The following is a 21,620-nucleotide window of genomic DNA, read 5'->3' as shown; positions in this document are numbered from 1 at the left end:
TAGTTAATTGGCACTAAAATTAAATAATAAAAAAAAATACAAATTAAAAACAAGTTGACTTTTGTTGTCTTTTCTTGATGTCAACCACAAATTAAAAAAGTGTAGCATATGTATACTCTGGTCATCAGTACTTGTATTTTAATGTATTACAGTATAATTTGATATAGTGATCATTCTGTGTCAAAACCAAACCTTCTGCTCAACTGTTCACAATGGAAAAGTTTAACGTTTATAATGATTGCTGTAAATTTTAGCTTCATATATCAGATACTTTTGTCAGGATCTGACGGCGCCCTGACCGGTCGACCTGCCAATGTGTGTATATTTGTGTGCGTGTGTATGTGTCTCTCCTATCGCCCTGTCTTCCCCTCCGGCTCCGCTGTGTGTTAGGAGGTAACCTAGCAACAGGCTACCTCCGACCCGGAAGTGCTGTCGCCCGGAGCTGCCGCACCTGCAGTCAATCCACCAGCTGCTGCCCATCAACTACCATCTTCAGCAGGGCTACTTAATGGTGTGGCTGAGCGACAGACAGCGCTGGAGTATTGCACTAAGCCTGGTAGTGTTTTCGAGTCGCTAACGTTATTGAAGTACTGTCTGATCTTCGTACACATTTTGCTGTCGTCATTGACGGAGGATTTACGGACACAAAGGAAGCACTTGGAGGAGAGACGGGCACTCACTACCACGCACGGGCTTACACGGAAGGAGGGACGCACTATCACCATCGTTGCATATTTGAACTGTTGTCACCTTGCTGCACTGTAAATAAATGCGCTGTCATTATTTCTGAGCTCCGCGCCTGAGTCCACTCTTTAACAACCGTGACAACTTTCCTGTTTTCAAATATTGGTTTAATGTTAAGAGATATATTCTAAAACACTTCTTCAGCTGAGAATCAGAGAGGAGAAACACACAGTTTTACTTGTTGCTTAGTGTAACGGAGGGAAGGTGATGTTTTTCAGTGTTCGTTTAAAGGAGGGGAAACCTTCCTCCAAAACGGACAGAGCAGTGGAGCCGCCAAGGGAAAGCACACAACTTTAAAACTGTATAATTAAAATATAATTTATTATATTTAAATAATTAAAAATGTAAAATGAATTAAAACAACCCTGGCCAGGGGACAACACAATAAAAATCAATAAAACACAACATTAAAATCCGGTGGCGTCCGCCACGATATAAGAGTCACTAAAAAGTTAAAAATCCAGCGGAGCGGTGCAGGAGGGGAACCCGGCGGCGTCCTCGCCTTCCTCCCCACGTTCTGCGCCCCGGTGCGCCCGGGTGGGCAGAGCTCTCAACTCCGCCCGCCGCTTCTTTGTAACTGTCACTCGGCACCGGCCCGTCTCGTCGCCTCCAATTCTCTGCAGACGCGTACTCTGGCCTCGTGTTGCTGCAGCAATCGGCCCGCTCGCTCTGCGTCTCTCGTTGCCGGCGCTGTATCCTCCTCTCTCCTTGACACCAAGCTCCCCCAGCCTTATGTGTCCCTGCGCACTCTGTAAATTACTACTGCCGTTCCTCTCAGGTGTGTCAAATTAATAAAAAGGGGGAAACGGGTGGAGTCTCTCCAGGACGAATTGACGGATGCAACCAAAACATGCGGCATAAATAAAAACACTCCACAAGATACAAAACATGCAATATAAAAAATAAATAAGCACACTTCACATTAAAACACAGCAAAGTAAAATAACATCCGTCTTCCCCTGGATGACATCCCCCCACACTGAAATATTAGCAGTCCCTACTAATGCTCCATCTCCCTATAACGCTCTGGTGGAATCCCACGCGTGGTCCTAGTGGACCGCCTAAAGGACATACCTGAGTCACTCTGGTGAGATGACACACAGTCAGTAGGGGGTGAAAACCCATAAAACACTGGCACTGGGAAGTCCGAAGGGCCTGTGGTCGGCTCCTCCGTAGGAGGGGTAAAGTCTGGTTGAGGAGCAATGCACACTTTTAAGCAGTGTTGGGACTAACGCGTTATTAAGTAACGCGTTACAGTAACTACGTTATTATTGTGGTAACGAGCACGGTAACTAGTTATTATGCCAAAACCAGGAACGCGTTACTCGTTACTGGGATTTAGATAGGCTCGTTATTCGTTACTTCGTGTGGCGGCTATCGCGGAGCTTCCACAGATTCAATAACATTAGCAAGTGGTGGAAGCAGCAGGTGGATGAAGGAAAAGGGAGGCAAGAGGAGAGACCCGAAGCGGCCGCTGGTCCGAGAGTGTCAGGTGAACTGAACTTCAGGTAAGAAGTTATGACCTGCAGTGTATCTGAGTCAGATATAAACCAAGTTTAGGTGGAGTTTATATTCGTTATGCTGACTTTTTCGTACTGCGTACTAGCTAGCATGAAGTTTCTATACAGCTGGGTGGGTGCTATGAAGATGTTGAACTTTATTTTGTTCATAAGGTTAATTATTAGAGTTTCCAACCGTCCCTTAAAAAACGGAATCGTCTCGTATTCAGAGAAAATATTACGCGTTTCTTAATGAGGTGAAAAGGAACACAGTTTGTCTCGGACTTCAGCTACAATGGAAAAACACACAAAGCTGGAGTTATTCTGTCTTTACGCTGCAGCTGCCTCTTCTTCTCTCATTATCTCCCCTCCGTCTCCTGTTTCTACTTCAATCGTGAAACTGATCAATGATCAGCTGATCGGTTTTTCTCTCTTGTTTATTTATCGCCCACTTTGCGCCAGAAAGAGGAAACCAGCGGATGTCGCGCTAAACAACGGCAGCACGTTTAAGCTTGATCAGCTGATGTTAGAATTTATTTAATATTAATTTCTAGTATCAGCTGATGTTTGCTGGAGCCACCGCTGTAAAGCTGCTGGTCATGATGTCGGTTTGGTTATCTGGTGAGAGGGAAACATAAAGATGAAACCAGGAGACGTCCTTACTGAATCATCAGAGCTGTGTGAAGAAACAGGTTTACCTTTTAGGTGACATGAATGAGTTGAAGTTATGAACTGTTTCTGAGAGACAAATAACACCAGGATCCTTTTCTAAGTAGCTGACAGCTGGTAACTGTGCAGGGGCGGGTCTAGCAAAGTGTTGCCAGGGTTCCATGTAGGGCATTAAGGGGGAAAGGGGGGCACAAGGAAATACTTTCTTATTCTCATTTAAAATGTCTCACTTTTAAAAAAATAATTATCTGAGTCTTACAACAAACAATTGATAGATTGATGCATATATACCATCAGAACAGTGTACATCACTGTCACAACAGTGTTTATTTTCATTCAAAGGCTTTATGATTTTTCCTATAATGGTGGGCCGGTCTCTAGTCAAAATGCCCGGGACGATTTTTTTGTCGCAGTCCAGCCCTGTAAGCAGCTCATCTGCAGTCTGGTGTTACCTACATCTTCCTATTCAGAAGGCAGAATTTCAGAGTTCTGAGTACAATCGAAAGCACCACGACTGCAGTTTTTGTGTTGGATGTAAAAAGCAGGCTAGGATAGAATCAGGTGTGGGATTTCTCTCGTGGAAATGTCCACATTATTTTTTCCTTTCTATTGGTAGGTGACACAGTGCACTTGTGGCAAGTAAGCAAGCTAGAAGACTGGCAATCTTGCTGGGTATCCAGTTACGGAAGCAACACATTAACAAGAGAATTCTGAGTAAAACCAAAGTTACTTTCCCTAGTAACTAGTTACTCTGAAAGTAACGAGTAACTTGAAGTAACTGAGTTACTTTTGATAGAAGTAACTAGTAATGTAACTAAGTTACTAATTTAAAGTAACTTACCCAACACTGCTTTTAAGGCATTCCTATGTAAAGTTTGTATATTACCCCCCTTTTCTGGTTTGACCTTATACACTAAGCCCGTATCTCCCACCTGTTCCAGCACCACATACGGCTCAGGAGACCACCAGGAACACAGTTTTCCTTTGCCCTGTCTGTTTCGGTCACGTACCCAGACTCTCTCCCCGGGCAACAATGGGAGGGTACAACCTCTCTTCTCATACTGGCTTTTGTGTTGGGAGGCCGCACTATACATCCTCTGCCCAGCCAAACGGTAAGCTAGGGAGAGTTTCTGTTGATGAGAACACACCCACTCACTTACATCCTGCCTCGCCTGCTGGGGGGCCACGCCTAATGCCACGTCCACGGGAAGTCTCAAGTGTCGACCAAACATCAAATAGGCAGGCGCATAACCTGTGGAACTATGGATAGTATTGTTATAAGCATGGACGAGTTCTGGCAGATTTCCTACCCACTGACTCTGTCTTACTGATTCTAGTGAGCGAAGCATGTTTAATAGGGTCTGATTGAAACGTTCTACACTACCATTCCCTGCAGGGTGGTAAGGTGTCGTGTGGCTTTTAGTTATACCATAGGTATCACAGAGCTGTTTCATTAATGCAGATTCGAAATTAGACCCACGGTCAGAGTGGAGTCGGCCTGGGCAACCGAATGGCTGTATCACATACTTCCACAAAGCCTTTACTGTAGTCTCTGCTGTTTGGTTTATTGTAGGGATAGCCCAAGCGAACCGTGTAAACAGATCAGTAACCACAAGTATGTTTTGATAAGTGTCAGTGGGCCGGCCTAAGGACAGAAAATCCATGCCTACAACCTCCAAAGGGTATGAAACTGAAATAGGGTGCAGTGGGGCCCTAGGTTCTACCCTCTCCTTTTGTAGACTACAGGGGACACAACCCAGATGAAACTGACGTACCTGTGCTTCCATGTTAACCCAGTAGAACCGCTGCCGTATCCGAGAGAGGGTTCGATCTACCCCCGCATGGGCAGCAGCCTCATGGATTTTCCGCCACACCTCATGGCACCTGGAACTAGGACACACAACTTGATAACGAGTCTCCTGGGTATATTCGTCCAACACTTTACGGCACAGTATTCCATCTTTAATAAAAAGTCTTTTTTGTTGCTGTAGGAGTCGTCGCACACCATGTGACAATGTCTGACGTTCTAGCTTTGTGGGTGCGACCTGGGCTTCCAGAAGTTGCTTTACCACTTGAATATCTGGATCACGAGATTGTGCTTCTGCCCAGTCACTCCCCTCTACCTCACAAGTCAGTTCAATGGCTGCTGAAGTGACTCCACGCTCTGATCCAGCCCCCTCCAGGTGCTCTGCTGGGACAGTGGGGAATCGAGAAAGGGCATCAGCATTAATATTGCTCTTACCCGAACGATACTTGATCTCGTAGTCGAAAGAGGCCAGCTGGGCAACCCAACGTTGTTCTACTGCGCCCAAGCGAGCAGTCTGTAAATGGGCCACAGGGTTATTATCAGTATACACAACGAATCGTGCACCAGTCAGATAGTCTTTAAACTTTTCGGTAACTGCCCACTTAAGGGCTAACAGCTCCAACTTGAAGGAACTATAGTTGGCGTCATTCCGTTCCGTGTGGTGTAAGCTTCTGCTGGCGTACGCTATTACCCTTTCTTGGCCCTCTTGAACCTGGGCCAGAACAGCTCCCAGCCCGCGACCACTGGCATCAGTATACACAATAAATGGAAGAGAGTAATCTGCGTATGCTAAAACAGGTGCTTGCGTTAAAGCTGCTTTGAGGGCCTCAAATGCCGTTTGACATTCTGGGGACCACTGCACTTTGCGACGGTCTGTTTTCTTGTTTACAGGGACCCCTGTCAATAATGCATTTAAAGGGCGTACGATTTTAGCAAAGCCGGACACAAAACGTCTGTAGTAGCCAGCCAGGCCCAAAAAAGATCTGACTTGTCTGATGGTATCAGGGACCGGCCAATCCATAACTGCAGAAATTTTATCAGGGTCTGGTCTTACACCACACTTATCCACTACATGCCCCAGAAATGTCACCTCCTGTTGCAGGAACTTGCACTTGTTCGGCTGTAACTTCAACCCATGGCGCCACAGCCTCTGAAACACTTCATCTAGATGCTGTAAATGAGACGAAAAGTCAGGTGAATAAATGATAATGTCATCTAAGTACACCAATAAAGACTCTGCAATCTGTCCACTCAAACAGTGCTGCATCAGCCGTTGAAATGTAGTGGGTGCATTGCACAGACCAAACGGCATCCGCTCGAACTCAAACAACCCGACTGGGGTAGTAAAAGCAGTCTTTTCCCTGTCCGTCGGGTCCATTTGGACCTGCCAGTATCCGCTGGCTAAGTCCAGGGTGGAAAACCACTGCGCTCGAGTAAGGCTTGTCAATGTCTCTTCTATTCGTGGCAGAGGGAAAGCGTCTTTATGTGTCACCGCATTCAATTTTCTATAGTCCACACAGAACCGCCAGGTGCCATCTTTTTTTTTCACCAAAACAATGGGTGCGGGCTACAGCTTTCCCGGATAACTCCCTTTTCCATCATATCTGCCAAGAGACTCCTCATTTCTTTATACATTGTAGGGGGCAAAGGACGATACCTCTCTCTAATGGGAGCTGCATCACCTGTGGGGATACAATGATGCACCAGGTCAGTCCTCCCAAAATCTTCGTCATCTTTAGAGAACACCTTCTCCCATTTAAGCAATAAAGCACGTAGCTCGCCCTGTTGCAGTTCAGACAGGTCAGATCGTTCAATCAGTTTACTCATCTCCTCAGGTAATCTCTCCTCCTCCGTGGGGGCACCACTGTCGACCAGAGCCACCTCCACCACACCATCCATCCCAAGGGACAGGCTCAGGTCCTGTGAGCCATGTACGTCGGCCTCATCCACGCAGGATAGCTTTCCCAGTTTCTGGTAGCGACCTATAAAAAGAGGATAGGGGTGTGGGTTACAAATCCTCACTGGCACTCTCCTGGCCCTTACCATAACAAGGGTTCTCGCCACCCCCACATCAGGGGTATCAGGCAGTGCCTCCACCAGGGCACAATAATCCGTTCCTTGCGGACCCATCTGAGCCCGGCCCCACACCATTATTTCACTCCTCGGGGGAACTTTAATTTTGCGTCGGCCAGCTAGCCGTACATACCCCACCATTCCGTCCTCCACTGTACTTGCTTCTATCCGTCTGCATGTTGCGAAGGCAGTCCTCCAGGCCTGTTGATTCGTTAATTGCTGTGGGACAGGAGCAGTCTTTTCCGGCCACTTAAATACATTCCAACAGGCAGTCACAACATTCATACCAACAATCAGTGGGTGCGTACAATGGTCATCTTTTACCACCACAACCCCGCGTCCAGGAACCTTAAAACCTTCTATTTCCATGTCCAGGACAGCATAGGTGGTATAGGGAATTTCCAGACCATTGGCGGCTCTCAGCTTAAAGGCGGTTGGAGTTTTCTCAAGCTTAGCCTGGGAAAAATGCTCATTAAACAAACTCTCCTGGATCAAAGTCACTTGTGATCCTGTATCTAACAAGCCTTGAAGCTCCACCCCCTCGATCACTATCTTCACTGTTGGACACTGCCCAATAAATGTTTCTGTGGCCCTTAATTCCTTAGGTGAACCAAAAGCCCCCGCCCCTCGGACCTCAGCAGCAGGGTCATCTAGTTTAAACTTGGCTGGGAAGACATGGAGGTCTGGCAAAACCTAGCTATATGTCCTGCTTGGTTACACCTCCGACAGATAGGCCGACCTTGCGCATCCCAGCTAGCATTCGATTGTCGCAGTCTTCTCCTAAACTGAGGTGCAGGCGGAAGAGTAGCTACAGCTGGCTGAGTGGAGCCTCTAATTTCTCTTACTAGCTCTTGTGCCAATCCCTTCATTTGTGCCTTGACATCCTCCAATATCTCCTGCTTTAACACCTCTCTCCAATCTTCTTTCTGTTCATCCTTAAAAGGAGCATGAGACTTATTTACAGACAGGCAGGTTACCTCAGACTGGGGCTGTACATGTTCTGAGTCTAGCAGCAGTGCCTCCTGGCGTATGGCAGCAAAATCTTGATCTGGGTTACGCCGCACATAGACCTTCAGTGCCTGACTTACAGGGCCCTCCCGCAATCCTAGCAACAATTGATCTCGCAGGGCTGCATCAGAGGGGACATTATCTGGGTCATGCTTTCGCAACCTACAGTATAATTCTCTCAACCGCAAAATAAAGTAAGATACGGTTTCACTTGGGTTCTGAGTGCAACTAAAAAACTGTGACCTAAGAACTGGGGTGGGGACACGATCACCATATAAAGAGTCTAAAAAGGAAAAGATTTTTTGTACTTGGTCTCTTTCACTGGGTTCAAGAACACTGACCTGACGTTTAGCCTCACCTGCTAGCGCTCCCAACACAATAGCAACTTTCCTCGCTTCAGGCAAATCCTGTGATCCCAGCAGCCCCCGCATCTGCTCCTTCCAATCCTGATATTGCACATCTTGATCAGGCCCTTTAAATTTCGGCAGCCACGGGGCTTCGGGATATAAAGGCATCATCATCTTTGCTATTCCCCTGACTAACCCATCTGCTCTTGACTCCGTATCCTGTCAAAAATGCCAATTATGTAACGGAGGGAAGGTGATGTTTTTCAGTGTTCGTTTAAAGGAGGGGAAACCTTCCTCCAAAACGGACAGAGCAGTGGAGCCGCCAAGGGAAAGCACACAACTTTAAAACTGTATAATTAAAATATAATTTATTATATTTAAATAATTAAAAATGCAAAATGAATTAAAACAACCCTGGCCAGGGGACAACACAATAAAAATCAATAAAACACAACATTAAAATCCGGTGGCGTCCGCCACGATATAAGAGTCACTAAAAAGTTAAAAATCCAGCGGAGCGGTGCAGGAGGGGAACCCGGCGGCGTCCTCGCCTTCCTCCCCACGTTCTGCGCCCCGGTGCGCCCGGGTGGGCAGAGCTCTCAACTCCGCCCGCCGCTTCTTTGTAACTGTCACTCGGCACCGGCCCGTCTCGTCGCCTCCAATTCTCTGCAGACGCGTACTCTGGCCTCGTGTTGCTGCAGCAATCGGCCCGCTCGCTCTGCGTCTCTCGTTGCCGGCGCTGTATCCTCCTCTCTCCTTGACGCCAAGCTCCCCCAGCCTTATGTGTCCCTGCGCACTCTGTAAATTACTACTGCCGTTCCTCTCAGGTGTGTCAAATTAATAAAAAGGGGGAAACGGGTGGAGTCTCTCCAGGACGAATTGACGGATGCAACCAAAACATGCGGCATAAATACAAACACTCCACAAGATACAAAACATGCAATATAAAAAATAAATAAGCACACTTCACATTAAAACACAGCAAAGTAAAATAACATCCGTCTTCCCCTGGATGACATTAGCAAGGGCAGCTCTGAGCTCTCGCACGAGAGTGAGGGCTCAGGGACTCGCAGCTCTGAGACTGCCCTGGTCTTTATTTTATACATCAGTGGGTGTTTGTTCCTTACATTGGAATGTGGATGTGTGTGTGTGATCAGGGTTTGTATATGGACGCAGTGCAGCTGTTCCCTCATCACCTGCAGGAGTTTGTAGACCTGTTGACAGAGAAAGAACTGTGAGTGCGACTGCCTTTAGAAGAATTGGACATACTGCTGGAAAACTGAGCACACACACAATCTTAATTCAAGTGTGTGTTCAAATTGTCAAATTTGATGGGAAGAAAAGGACAAGCACAAAGGCAAACTCTACACATATACAGCTGCAGTAATTTGAGCAAAGAGCTGGGTTTTGTTTTTTTGGGGGTGTTTTTTGTATAAAGTGACACAAAATGCTTTAATTGCCACAACAAACCACTAAAACTGTATTCCTTTTTACTTGATATTGTCAATAAATACAAGATTGATCTATGTGACATGCCTTAAAAAAAACGAGTAAAATTGACAGTTTATACCGGAAGTTGTTACATTCCAACTTATTAAGAAAAACTCTGTGGAAGTGAGAAAGGAAAACGCTGCCACTCGGCATATTACCATGTTGCCACCTCTTAAAGAGTTTTTAATATTTTTTTTAATCATAATAAATCAAGTAAGGATTATATTTTCTTTTCTTTGTTAACAAAACATCTACTGCGGAGTAAATGGGGACAAACTTGCAGGATAAAAAATAGACGAACTCTGCTGTGTTTCCGAGTAACCGTATTATGGAGAGAAAAAGAGCAACAAAATTCAAAGTGCGGCCGACATGACCGCAGCCGAACACGTGAGAGCTCACTGGACCAGTTTCTCGTTGATTCACAAGTCCAAAAGTTTAGGAAGACATCCCTCTTTTTATGTGTTCTCCTTTGAACTTGTACAGTATCTTAACTCAATTAAGAACTCCACTAACCCAAAAGTTATAAAAACTATTGGTGTTTGTGAAAAAATTAAGATCTTTCAGTCACTTTATTCTTTGGCTTGATCAGTTACTTTCCCCCTAGCATATTTATATTGTTGTTTCTGAATACTGTTCTTGTTTTTGTTTATCTATGCATACAATTCCTTTCTAAGTACAACACCATTATTGTGGTACTGTTTAATTCCATTTTTGTATTGTACTGATGTTTAAATAAAGGTTTAAGGAAAAAAAACAGTTTTCTTCTGCCACGCGCATCCGAGTTACGAGCTTAACGCGGGCGGTTGCGCATGCGCGAATTCTCGTGCATTCGAACGACTTACCTCATAGAAGGTTTTGATGTGTTACGTCAAAGAAGTCATTTAATGTGGTTTTACTTTGAACCGGGAAAGTCCTTAAATAGGAGCCAAGCGAAGTCAAAAAGTTATCACTACCAGAGACCCCCTCGACAGTAGTTACATGTCAAACTTACCACGCTCTTTATATTCAGAAAGTTTAGCGTTTCAAGAAGATTTTAACAGAGAGAATCCGTGTGAAATAACAATGTCTGCAACACAGGATTATAATACTCAAACCCCACTGGTCGTATCACCAGATGAGCTGTCACCGATTATCGATAACGCCTTCAACAAGCTCGATGATGTACAGTGGACTTTAATAGAAAATGGAGCTTGGGATTCTGATATTCAAGCAGTTTTGGCTGATATGATTTCTGAAATCATACAGATCACCTCAGTCAACATTTTGAGACGTGCTCTTCCCGTCATTCAGAGCGATGCATCTGCAGAAATAGAAACAAATCCATCATTTGGCGACTCCATCTCAATCACTATTGCAAACCTGCTCAATATCCCAAAGCAGATATGCGGCAGTGCTAAAAAGCTGACAAAGATGGTTGAGGAGGAGATTTCAAATAAGGTCAAATATATAGTCGCCCTGGTCAGAGAGCGCTTCAATTTACCATCAGACCCCGCTGTTTACGTCAGTGGGGCAATTCGTAATATTAGAAAACTGCGTGTCATGGTTTCTCATGCTCTCTCATGCTTGAAAAGATATGCAAGTAAACTGAAATGCCCGTGCATGGGAAAGGAAAGCGATTCAAGTGAGTCTGAGTCCAGCAAAGATAGCATTGAGTCCAGCATCTCAGTCAAATCAGCCACCCAGGAGGTTAGTGAGATTCTGACCAAATGGTGTCAAGATTCAGATTTTACAGATGATGAATTATCGGATGATGACAGCGATATGGAAATTGAGCCACCTGCTAAAATAGAGCAACTTTCAGAAAAGAAAGAAAGTTCAGAAAGTGGCGAATGTGCAGAAGCTGAAAGGCAGGCAGAAAGTATTCCACCTGAGACCCCAGTAGAAAAAATTGCAGCTGACATTGTCAATATTATACTTGACAATCTCCAGTGCACTGACACTGATTATTCTTGTCACAGTGAGAAATGTACCTCACCCAAATCTGGATTCAACGGGGGAATCATCTTTGATAAAGTGAGAGAGTTTTTTACCTCACGTGCTCGTTCTGCACCGCAAAAATCACACAAACTGCATTTTTCCAAGATTGCAGGAAAACATTTTGAAAAGATGAAAGGGGAGCTGAAAACAACAGTGAAGAAGAGCAAAGACTATTTTATTAGTCTGTCAAAGGTAACCCACTCCCCTGAAACTGAGAGAATGGGTTCCCACGACAGTATGAGTGTCAGCCTCCCAGGTTCAGCATGCGAAACTCCTCGTTCAAATTCTAGCATGTCTGTCCGTGCCCCTTCTAGAAGCTCATCTACTCTGGGAAACATGATAAAATCTGCTACTCCAACTAGCTTTAATGTCATCAAATCTGAAATTAGTGACATATACAGCGAGTTCACAAAAGAGAAAGAACATGACATTATCCAAGAAAGGCTCGAAAACATTCAAATAAGCGAGAAAGTGAAGAATTTCTCGAGAGAATTGACAGAGAAACTGTACGACCATTTAATGATAAGTCGTATATACCAAATTCCCACAACTGTTATGGGTAGAAGTCTATCAGACTCCGTCATCTCCAAGACACCACAGCAAGTAGCTGAATCCAGAGTTTTCTTTTCTCCTGAAGTTCTCTATGTAATCATAGAAGACGCAGTTGGAAAGTTTTTGCAAAAGATTCTGCTTTTGGTTGATGGTGAAACAATAGATGAAATTGTTCAGAGCGAAAAAGTGTCTGATGCTGTTGAAGAGATCCAAAAGGTCATTGCAAAGGGACAGAAACGGGCAAGAGACACAGAATCAGACTATTCTCAGAAAAGTGTCAGAGAATCTAAAAAACCCTGTCCTTCTAGACCAGCGTCTCTGGAAAAGCAGGTCAAGTCACCAGAGAAACGCTCAACATCCTCTTGTTCAAGTTCAACACCAGTTCTCGAGAGGATGGAGGAGGAAATGTCTGGAAAGTCAGAGGACAGATTCTCAGAGGACATACCCTCGGAAAAGTCTGAGGAGAAATTCTTGGAAAAGTCTGAGGAGAAATTCTTGGAAAAGTCTGAGGAGAAATTCTTGGAGAAGTCTGAGGAGAAATTCTTGGAAAAGTCTGAGGAGCAAACCTCAGAAAAGTTAGAGGAAAAACTGTCTGAAATGTCTAAAGAGAAACCCTCAGAAAAGTTGGAGAAAAAGCTCTCAGAAGTGTCAGTGTCATCTCAGGCAGCATCCGAGAACCTTGCCATGTGTCTTATAGCTAGACTCGTGGCTCAGTACAAAAAGAGCCTAAAAAAGCCGCTTTCATTACCTAACAAAGCTTTAGGAGACATCATTGAACATCTCAACAACTTGGTGCAACCTGAAATCAGCATTGAGGAGTCTATAACAAATCTGGACAAGAATGTGAGTCAATTGACCAAAAAAATGTTTAAAGGACTCGTCAAGGAGTTTGGCTCCACAGAACAGGTCATGAATGCTGCTTTTGCAGGTGATAGTTCATTTGATGAGGCTATTTTGAAGCATTTGAAAATCAATTTGGGTGTCCTCACAAGTCCTCCAAAAAAGTCCAGAATTGCCAGGTTCTTTGCAGCAGTGGGAAGAGCTATTATGAAACCCTTCAGATGCTGTTTTAAGGGCAGCGATGACTAAAGACCTTGACTTTTCCACTGCCTTGCTTCAAATCAAAATTCCTAAAAGTCTTTACAGTTTTCCTAAAAAACTATTATATCTTCACTGTGTCTCCTTTGTGTTTTCCATCGTACCCAGCCAGCCGCAGCAGATGGCTGCCCCTACATGAGTCTGGTTCTGCTGGAGGTTTCTGCTTTTTAGAGCAGTTTTTCCTCCCCACTGTCGCCAAGTGCTTGCTCATAGGGGATCATTTGATTGCTGGAATTTTCTAAAGATGGTGTTTTGAACTGTAAGGTGGAGGTCCTACAGGCCCTCCACCTTACAGTTCAAAACACCTTCGGGAGACTTCTTAGTTAATTGGCACTAAAATTAAATAAAAAACAAACAAACTACAAATTAAAAACAAGTTGACTTTTGTTGTCTTTTCTTGATGTCAACCACAAATTAAAAAAGTGTAGCATATGTATACTCTGGTCATCAGTACTTTTGTTTTTTTGTATAAAGTGACACAAAATGCTTTAATTGCCAAAACAAACCACTAAAACTGTATTCCTTTTTACTTGATATTGTCAATAAATACAAGATTGATCTATGTGACATGCCTTAAAAAACGAGTAAAATTGACAGTGTTTATACCGGAAGTTGTTACATTTCAACTTATTAAGAAAAACTCTGTGGAAGTGAGAAAGGAAAACGCTGCCACTCGGCATATTACCATGTTGCCACCTCTTAAAGAGTTTTTAATATTTTTTTTAATCATAATAAATCAAGTAAGGATTATATTTTCTTTTCTTTGTTAACAAAACATCTACTGGACTGCGGAGTAAATGGGGACAAACTTGCAGGATAAAAAAAAAGACGAACTCTGCTGTGTTTCCGAGTAACCGTATTATGGAGAGAAAAAGAGCAACAAAATTCAAAGTGCGGCCGACATGACCGCAGCCGAACACGTGAGAGCTCACTGGACCAGTTTCTTATTGATTCACAAGTCCAAATATTTAGGAAGACATCCCTCTTTTTATGTATTCTCCTTTGAACTTGTACAGTATCTTAACTCAATTAAGAACTCCACTAACCCAAAAGTTATAAAAACTATTGGTGTTTGTGAAAAAATTAAGATCTTTCAATCACTTGGCTTGATCAGTTACTTTCCCCCTAGCATATTTATATTGTTGTTTCTGAATACTGTTCTTGTATTTTTTTATCTATGCATACAATTCTTTTGTAAGTACAACACCATTATTGTGGTACTGTTTAATTCCATTTTTGTATTGTACTGATGTTTAAATAAAGGTTTAAGGAAAAAAAACAGTTTTCTTCTGCCACGCGCATCCGAGTTACGAGCTTAACGCGGGCGGTTGCGCATGCGCGAATTCTCGTGCATTCGAACGACTTACCTCATAGAAGGTTTTGATGTGTTACGTCAAAGAAGTCATTTAATGTGGTTTTACTTTGAACCGGGAAAGTCCTTAAATAGGAGCCAAGCGAAGTCAAAAAGTTATCACTACCAGAGACCCCCTCGACAGTAGTTACATGTCAAACTTACCACGCTCTTTATATTCAGAAAGTTTAGCGTTTCAAGAAGATTTTAACAGAGAGAATCCGTGTGAAATAACAATGTCTGCAACACAGGATTATAATACTCAAACCCCACTGGTCGTATCACCAGATGAGCTGTCACCGATTATCGATAACGCCTTCAACAAGCTCGATGATGTACAGTGGACTTTAATAGAAAATGGAGCTTGGGATTCTGATATTCAAGCAGTTTTGGCTGATATGATTTCTGAAATCATACAGATCACCTCAGTCAACATTTTGAGACGTGCTCTTCCCGTCATTCAGAGCGATGCATCTGCAGAAATAGAAACAAATCCATCATTTGGCGACTCCATCTCAATCACTATTGCAAACCTGCTCAATATCCCAAAGCAGATATGCGGCAGTGCTAAAAAGCTGACAAAGATGGTTGAGGAGGAGATTTCAAATAAGGTCAAATATATAGTCGCCCTGGTCAGAGAGCGCTTCAATTTACCATCAGACCCCGCTGTTTACGTCAGTGGGGCAATTCGTAATATTAGAAAACTGCGTGTCATGGTTTCTCATGCTCTCTCATGCTTGAAAAGATATGCAAGTAAACTGAAATGCCCGTGCATGGGAAAGGAAAGCGATTCAAGTGAGTCTGAGTCCAGCAAAGATAGCATTGAGTCCAGCATCTCAGTCAAATCAGCCACCCAGGAGGTTAGTGAGATTCTGACCAAATGGTGTCAAGATTCAGATTTTACAGATGATGAATTATCGGATGATGACAGCGATATGGAAATTGAGCCACCTGCTAAAATAGAGCAACTTTCAGAAAAGAAAGAAAGTTCAGAAAGTGGCGAATGTGCAGAAGCTGAAAGGCAGGCAGAAAGTATTCCACCTGAGACCCCAGTAGAAAAAATTGCAGCTGACATTGTCAATATTATACTTGACAATCTCCAGTGCACTGACACTGATTATTCTTGTCACAGTGAGAAATGTACCTCACCCAAATCTGGATTCAACGGGGGAATCATCTTTGATAAAGTGAGAGAGTTTTTTACCTCACGTGCTCGTTCTGCACCGCAAAAATCACGCAAACTGCATTTTTCCAAGATTGCAGGAAAACATTTTGAAAAGATGAAAGGGGAGCTGAAAACAACAGTGAAGAAGAGCAAAGACTATTTTATTAGTCTGTCAAAGGTAACCCACTCCCCTGAAACTGAGAGAATGGGTTCCCACGACAGTATGAGTGTCAGCCTCCCAGGTTCAGCATGCGAAACTCCTCGTTCAAATTCTAGCATGTCTGTCCGTGCCCCTTCTAGAAGCTCATCTACTCTGGGAAACATGATAAAATCTGCTACTCCAACTAGCTTTAATGTCATCAAATCTGAAATTAGTGACATATACAGCGAGTTCACAAAAGAGAAAGAACATGACATTATCCAAGAAAGGCTCGAAAACATTCAAATAAGCGAGAAAGTGAAGAATTTCTCGAGAGAATTGACAGAGAAACTGTACGACCATTTAATGATAAGTCGTATATACCAAATTCCCACAACTGTTATGGGTAGAAGTCTATCAGACTCCGTCATCTCCAAGACACCACAGCAAGTAGCTGAATCCAGAGTTTTCTTTTCTCCTGAAGTTCTCTATGTAATCATAGAAGACGCAGTTGGAAAGTTTTTGCAAAAGATTCTGCTTTTGGTTGATGGTGAAACAATAGATGAAATTGTTCAGAGCGAAAAAGTGTCTGATGCTGTTGAAGAGATCCAAAAGGTCATTGCAAAGGGACAGAAACGGGCAAGAGACACAGAATCAGACTATTCTCAGAAAAGTGTCAGAGAATCTAAAAAACCCTGTCCTTCTAGACCAGCGTCTCTGGAAAAGCAGGTCAAGTCACCAGAGAAACGCTCAACATCCTCTTGTTCAAGTTCAACACCAGTTCTCGAGAGGATGGAGGAGGAAATGTCTGGAAAGTCAGAGGACAGATTCTCAGAGGACATACCCTCGGAAAAGTCTGAGGAGAAATTCTTGGAAAAGTCTGAGGAGAAATTCTTGGAAAAGTCTGAGGAGAAATTCTTGGAGAAGTCTGAGGAGAAATTCTTGGAAAAGTCTGAGGAGCAAACCTCAGAAAAGTTAGAGGAAAAACTGTCTGAAATGTCTAAAGAGAAACCCTCAGAAAAGTTGGAGAAAAAGCTCTCAGAAGTGTCAGTGTCATCTCAGGCAGCATCCGAGAACCTTGCCATGTGTCTTATAGCTAGACTCGTGGCTCAGTACAAAAAGAGCCTAAAAAAGCCGCTTTCATTACCTAACAAAGCTTTAGGAGACATCATTGAACATCTCAACAACTTGGTGCAACCTGAAATCAGCATTGAGGAGTCTATAACAAATCTGGACAAGAATGTGAGTCAATTGACCAAAAAAATGTTTAAAGGACTCGTCAAGGAGTTTGGCTCCACAGAACAGGTCATGAATGCTGCTTTTGCAGGTGATAGTTCATTTGATGAGGCTATTTTGAAGCATTTGAAAATCAATTTGGGTGTCCTCACAAGTCCTCCAAAAAAGTCCAGAATTGCCAGGTTCTTTGCAGCAGTGGGAAGAGCTATTATGAAACCCTTCAGATGCTGTTTTAAGGGCAGCGATGACTAAAGACCTTGACTTTTCCACTGCCTTGCTTCAAATCAAAATTCCTAAAAGTCTTTACAGTTTTCCTAAAAAACTATTATATCTTCACTGTGTCTCCTTTGTGTTTTCCATCGTACCCAGCCAGCCGCAGCAGATGGCTGCCCCTACATGAGTCTGGTTCTGCTGGAGGTTTCTGCTTTTTAGAGCAGTTTTTCCTCCCCACTGTCGCCAAGTGCTTGCTCATAGGGGATCATTTGATTGCTGGAATTTTCTAAAGATGGTGTTTTGAACTGTAAGGTGGAGGTCCTACAGGCCCTCCACCTTACAGTTCAAAACACCTTCGGGAGACTTCTTAGTTAATTGGCACTAAAATTAAATTAAAAATTAAAAAAAAGAAATCAAAATTAAAAACAAGTTGACTTTTGTTGTCTTTTCTTGATGTCAACCACAAATTAAAAAAGTGTAGCATATGTGTACTCTGGTCATCAGTACTTGTATTTTAATGTATTACAGTATAATTTGATATAGTGATCATTCTGTGTCAAAACCAAACCTTCTGCTCAACTGTTCACAATAGAAAAGTTTAACGTTTATAATGATTGCTGTAAATTTTAGCTTCATATATCAGATACTTTCCTGTTTTCAAATATTGGTTTAATGTTAAGAGATATATTCTAAAACACTTCTCTGAAAAAAATATGTTGTTGGATTTACTTAATTCAGTGGTGGATATTTGTTGCACACAGATGTTTTGCTTTGGCAGCAACTTAAACAATTGAGTTAAATTAACACAATTTATTCATGTTCTATAAACCTGTGCAATTTGTGTTGATAAAATGTGACTTAAACATGCTTTGATGAAGTAATTTGAGCTCTTGGAATATTTTAATCCTTCACAATTTTTTTACTTTATCCCAACACCATTCAATAACTTTTACCCAATACTACTTGGTCACTTAAATACTACATGTTATCTTCAAATTACATTTTGCTATTATATTCTAGTATCAAATACACAATTTTCAAATGGAGGCCTTATAACAGATTGTATTGTTCTCTTCCAAGATGGTTGCTGGCATCCACCAGTAACCTTTAAAAACAAAATGTCTAATTTCACTGCATTGACAGTAGGTAAAGAATTAAACTGACATTACTCCTCCACTGAATCTATATAAATCAACAGTTAAATAATGTCAGTTCTTCTGTGTTCTCTGGAATCAATCACAGCAAAGAAATTAGACTGTTTCTTTTAAAAATGTTACAGGACAATACAAAACATTCTATTTAAGGCCTCTGACGTCAAGATTCAGTTAAACAACAATTATAACTAAACAATTTGAGGTAATGTTAGTTTCCATTAACAATAAATTAGGTTACTGAATTGGCAAACACCTTCCTATTAACATTACCCATTTTACCCCAATAACTAAAGAAATTAGCACTTGCAGGTCAAAAACTTTATTCAAGAGACTGAAAAATAACATTGATACAGTGACTGTCAAAAATTACAGCACAGATCATACTGTGACATCCTGGTTCAAAACAGCACACTTAGAAATATTCAACGTTCTTTACTTCAACTGAAAATACCATTTCACATGACCCATATGGGATATTTAGACTGTATAACTGTTCACGCTACATCTCTTCACTAGTAAAAGAAAGAAAAAATACAAAGAGAAATTTAAAAATGCTGCCAAACAGACAAACAGAGAACTTGTACAGAGCAAAAGGAAAAGCAAACAACAACAAAAAAAAAAACAGCTCATCCTCATGGCAGTTGCAGAGTATATAAAAATGAACCCTGCTCTCTGTTCCTGGAATTGAGCTTCAAAAATGCAGCAGAACAAGTGTGAGATTTAAATGTCCTCTCACCTAGAGCTGATCACCTTGCATGCATAACAGTGAGCTTTCCTTGCAGGAGCAGTTTTGTCTTAGTTGTGAGCTTTTCTTGAGAGCTGAGTTGCATCCAACTCCATTACCACCCTTTGAATCATCAAAGTGCAGTGTAAATGCATTTTTAAATGTTGCAAAGCCACAATCTACTCATAAAACACTTACCATGAACTCCTGCACCAAGATGTTGCAATTGTCTTTCACACAGATGCAGAGCACTTTGATGAGGGACTCCTTTTGAGCATTAATGTCATCCTAAAGTATTATAACAAAGAAAACAGAGATTTGTGAACTTTTCAGTAGCACAGAAGAAAATGATCCCAGACAAAAACTCTTGACTTTTTAAACCAGTCAACATGCAACACCAGTGTTGTGGGATTTCTCTTTAGTGTATTGTCCTTTAATGTATTGTCTTGCTTTCATGTTACCTAGTCTAGTATGGGTGGTGGGATTTCTCTTTAATGTATTGTCCTGATGAAATGCTTTCATGTCACTTAGTTTAGTATGTCTGGTTCACACCTTATTCACGTTGGGAAACAGACAGTGAGAAACTGGTGAATGTCTCCCAGGATGGGGAAGCTCACACAGGAAGGCTTGACCCCAGAGTGGGGGAGATTCACACAGATGGTAGAGAGTCTGTCTGGTTAGAGCCAAGGTGTGAACTGAAACTGTAAAAGCCTTTTGTTCTGTGACTGTATAAAAAGGACCTGAACTGTTCATTGTCAGAGACGACTTTCAGTGCCCCCTGACTGACGTCCCTCCTTATGCATGAGATAGCTGAAATAAAGGTGTTGTTACAACTCATCGTGTCTGCAGGACTTGGTAATTGAAATTTCCACAACAGTTGGCGCTGCGAGCAGGGTGATCCAGTGTTCTCGCTGAAGGACGGCTCTGTGACGGCTGATCACCCCGAGGTAACAAGACGCTTCGGTCCTGCCAGCTGTTTAAAGCAAAGAGAAAGGCAGAGTTGCGGAGCCTGTGTTTCAGCGACCACCGAGATCACCTTGACGAATCGAGGGGAAACTCCTGCAGAACGGTGAGCTGTATCTACCATTTATACAAGTCACGAGAGTTTTTTGTCTGGCAAAAAAGGGGGAGAACGCCTGCCGACCCCGGAGTTCGAGTCTCCGGGAGAAAAACCTGGTGGTGTGAGGCCCCAGGCTTGTGTTGGGTACGGCCCATCACAAGGACATTGGCTCGAGCGCGCTGTTGGGGAGAAGCCGGCCCAGACCTGTGTTCGGTCCAAGTACGTCACAGGGACAGCAACTCGGGTACACTGTCGAAATCCATTTCCGTGTACTACAGTGCACGGAGTGGCGGTGTTCGCTCCTTGGTCCGTAGAAGGTAAGGGCCTCACGGGGGACGCCTCGTGTAGTAAAATGGGATCTAGATCCAGTAGATCGGCAGACGTTCCACCAGGCGGCCAGGGACAAAACTCAATATTTGACTGTATGGTTAAAAAATGGGGAATTGGGTGTATGAAATATGTTGTTAAGTGGAAAAAAGTAAACGGGTTTCCTGAAAAGGGATCGCTGAGTGTTAACCAGTTAAAGAAAATAGAGGAACAGTTGCGGGAGGAAGAAGCAAAATTATTGAAGAAAGGGAAAGTTAGGACTGTAGATCTGCGTAGGGTAAGCGATGAGAAGGAATGTTTGAAAATGTGGATGAGGGAAGCAGAAAGGAGAGAAAATAAAGCAGCTCTGAAAGAATTACCTAGAGAAGTGCGTGGAAGGGAGGCTGATGCAGAATCTGCCTCAGCGCCTCTTCCACCTCCGTATAACACGGAGAACAAAACATCATTTCCCTGTTCACGCACTGTCTGTGCTTCCCCAGTACAGGCTGTTTTGCAGAGCCTGAAAGCCGATGCGGACCTGGACTCCTTTCCCCCCATATCCCGCTCTGCACCACACGACTCACCGCCAGAAGATGCCAGCGCCAGTTCAGCGACTGAGGAGCGGCAAGCCCGCCAGGAGGAAGCGGAAAAAATGACACTCAGACCCAACAGAGGGCCGAGAGAGGCCCTCCAAGCGCACAGTCACACACGGAGCGCGTCGCGAGCTGGAGAGATGAAAGAGAAAACACAGGGATGGAGGAAAGAGAGAGGAAAGTGGAGAAGTAAGGACAGCCGCCATGGATATTACGTCCTGCCTTTTGCCGCGGATCAGCCTGAATATTGTCCCACTGATGACGACTGGGACGATACGGAGAGTGCAGACAGCAGCGAGGAAGTCGAAAACCTCCAGACTGTGCGGAGAATGCGGAAGTGGCGACAGGCAGGAGGAGAAGACCTGCAGCTCCCGATGGTGGAAGTGGCAGGGCCCGAGGGACCCATTTTAGTTC

At 43.3% G+C, this 21,620-nt stretch overlaps 2 protein-coding genes and 1 long non-coding RNA gene across 3 annotated transcripts; 2 read left to right on the top strand and 1 right to left on the bottom strand.

Moving 5' to 3' along the window:
- Positions 1 to 26: 26 nt before the first annotated feature.
- LOC146495810 (uncharacterized) lies at positions 27 to 788 on the top strand. The gene is made up of 2 exons (XR_014871340.1): positions 27 to 561; positions 651 to 788. It is a non-coding gene; the product is annotated as an uncharacterized LOC146495810 (long non-coding RNA).
- A 5,304-nt stretch (positions 789 to 6,092) lies between these two features.
- LOC146495809 (uncharacterized) lies at positions 6,093 to 8,321 on the bottom strand. Its single transcript, XM_085144255.1, has 4 exons — positions 8,159 to 8,321; positions 7,770 to 7,921; positions 7,638 to 7,727; positions 6,093 to 7,485 (listed from the first exon to the last, which is right to left on the bottom strand). Exons 1-4 carry the CDS (start codon positions 8,319 to 8,321, stop codon positions 6,265 to 6,267), a joined length of 1,626 nt encoding a protein of 541 aa, XP_085000381.1. The 3' UTR covers positions 6,093 to 6,264.
- Positions 8,322 to 14,679: 6,358 nt separating this feature from the next.
- Positions 14,680 to 17,698, top strand: LOC146495808 (uncharacterized). The gene has a single exon (XM_085143764.1). It carries the CDS (start codon positions 14,769 to 14,771, stop codon positions 17,406 to 17,408), a length of 2,640 nt encoding a protein of 879 aa, XP_084999890.1. The 5' UTR covers positions 14,680 to 14,768; the 3' UTR covers positions 17,409 to 17,698.
- Positions 17,699 to 21,620: the final 3,922 nt, after the last annotated feature.

This window comes from Neolamprologus multifasciatus, chromosome 19, assembly GCF_963576455.1.
Source record: "Neolamprologus multifasciatus chromosome 19, fNeoMul1.2, whole genome shotgun sequence".
NCBI classification, from domain to species: Eukaryota; Metazoa; Chordata; class Actinopteri; order Cichliformes; family Cichlidae; genus Neolamprologus; species Neolamprologus multifasciatus.
The sequence above is the reverse complement of the archived record's forward strand: the minus strand, read 5'-3'. Positions and strand labels throughout refer to the sequence as shown.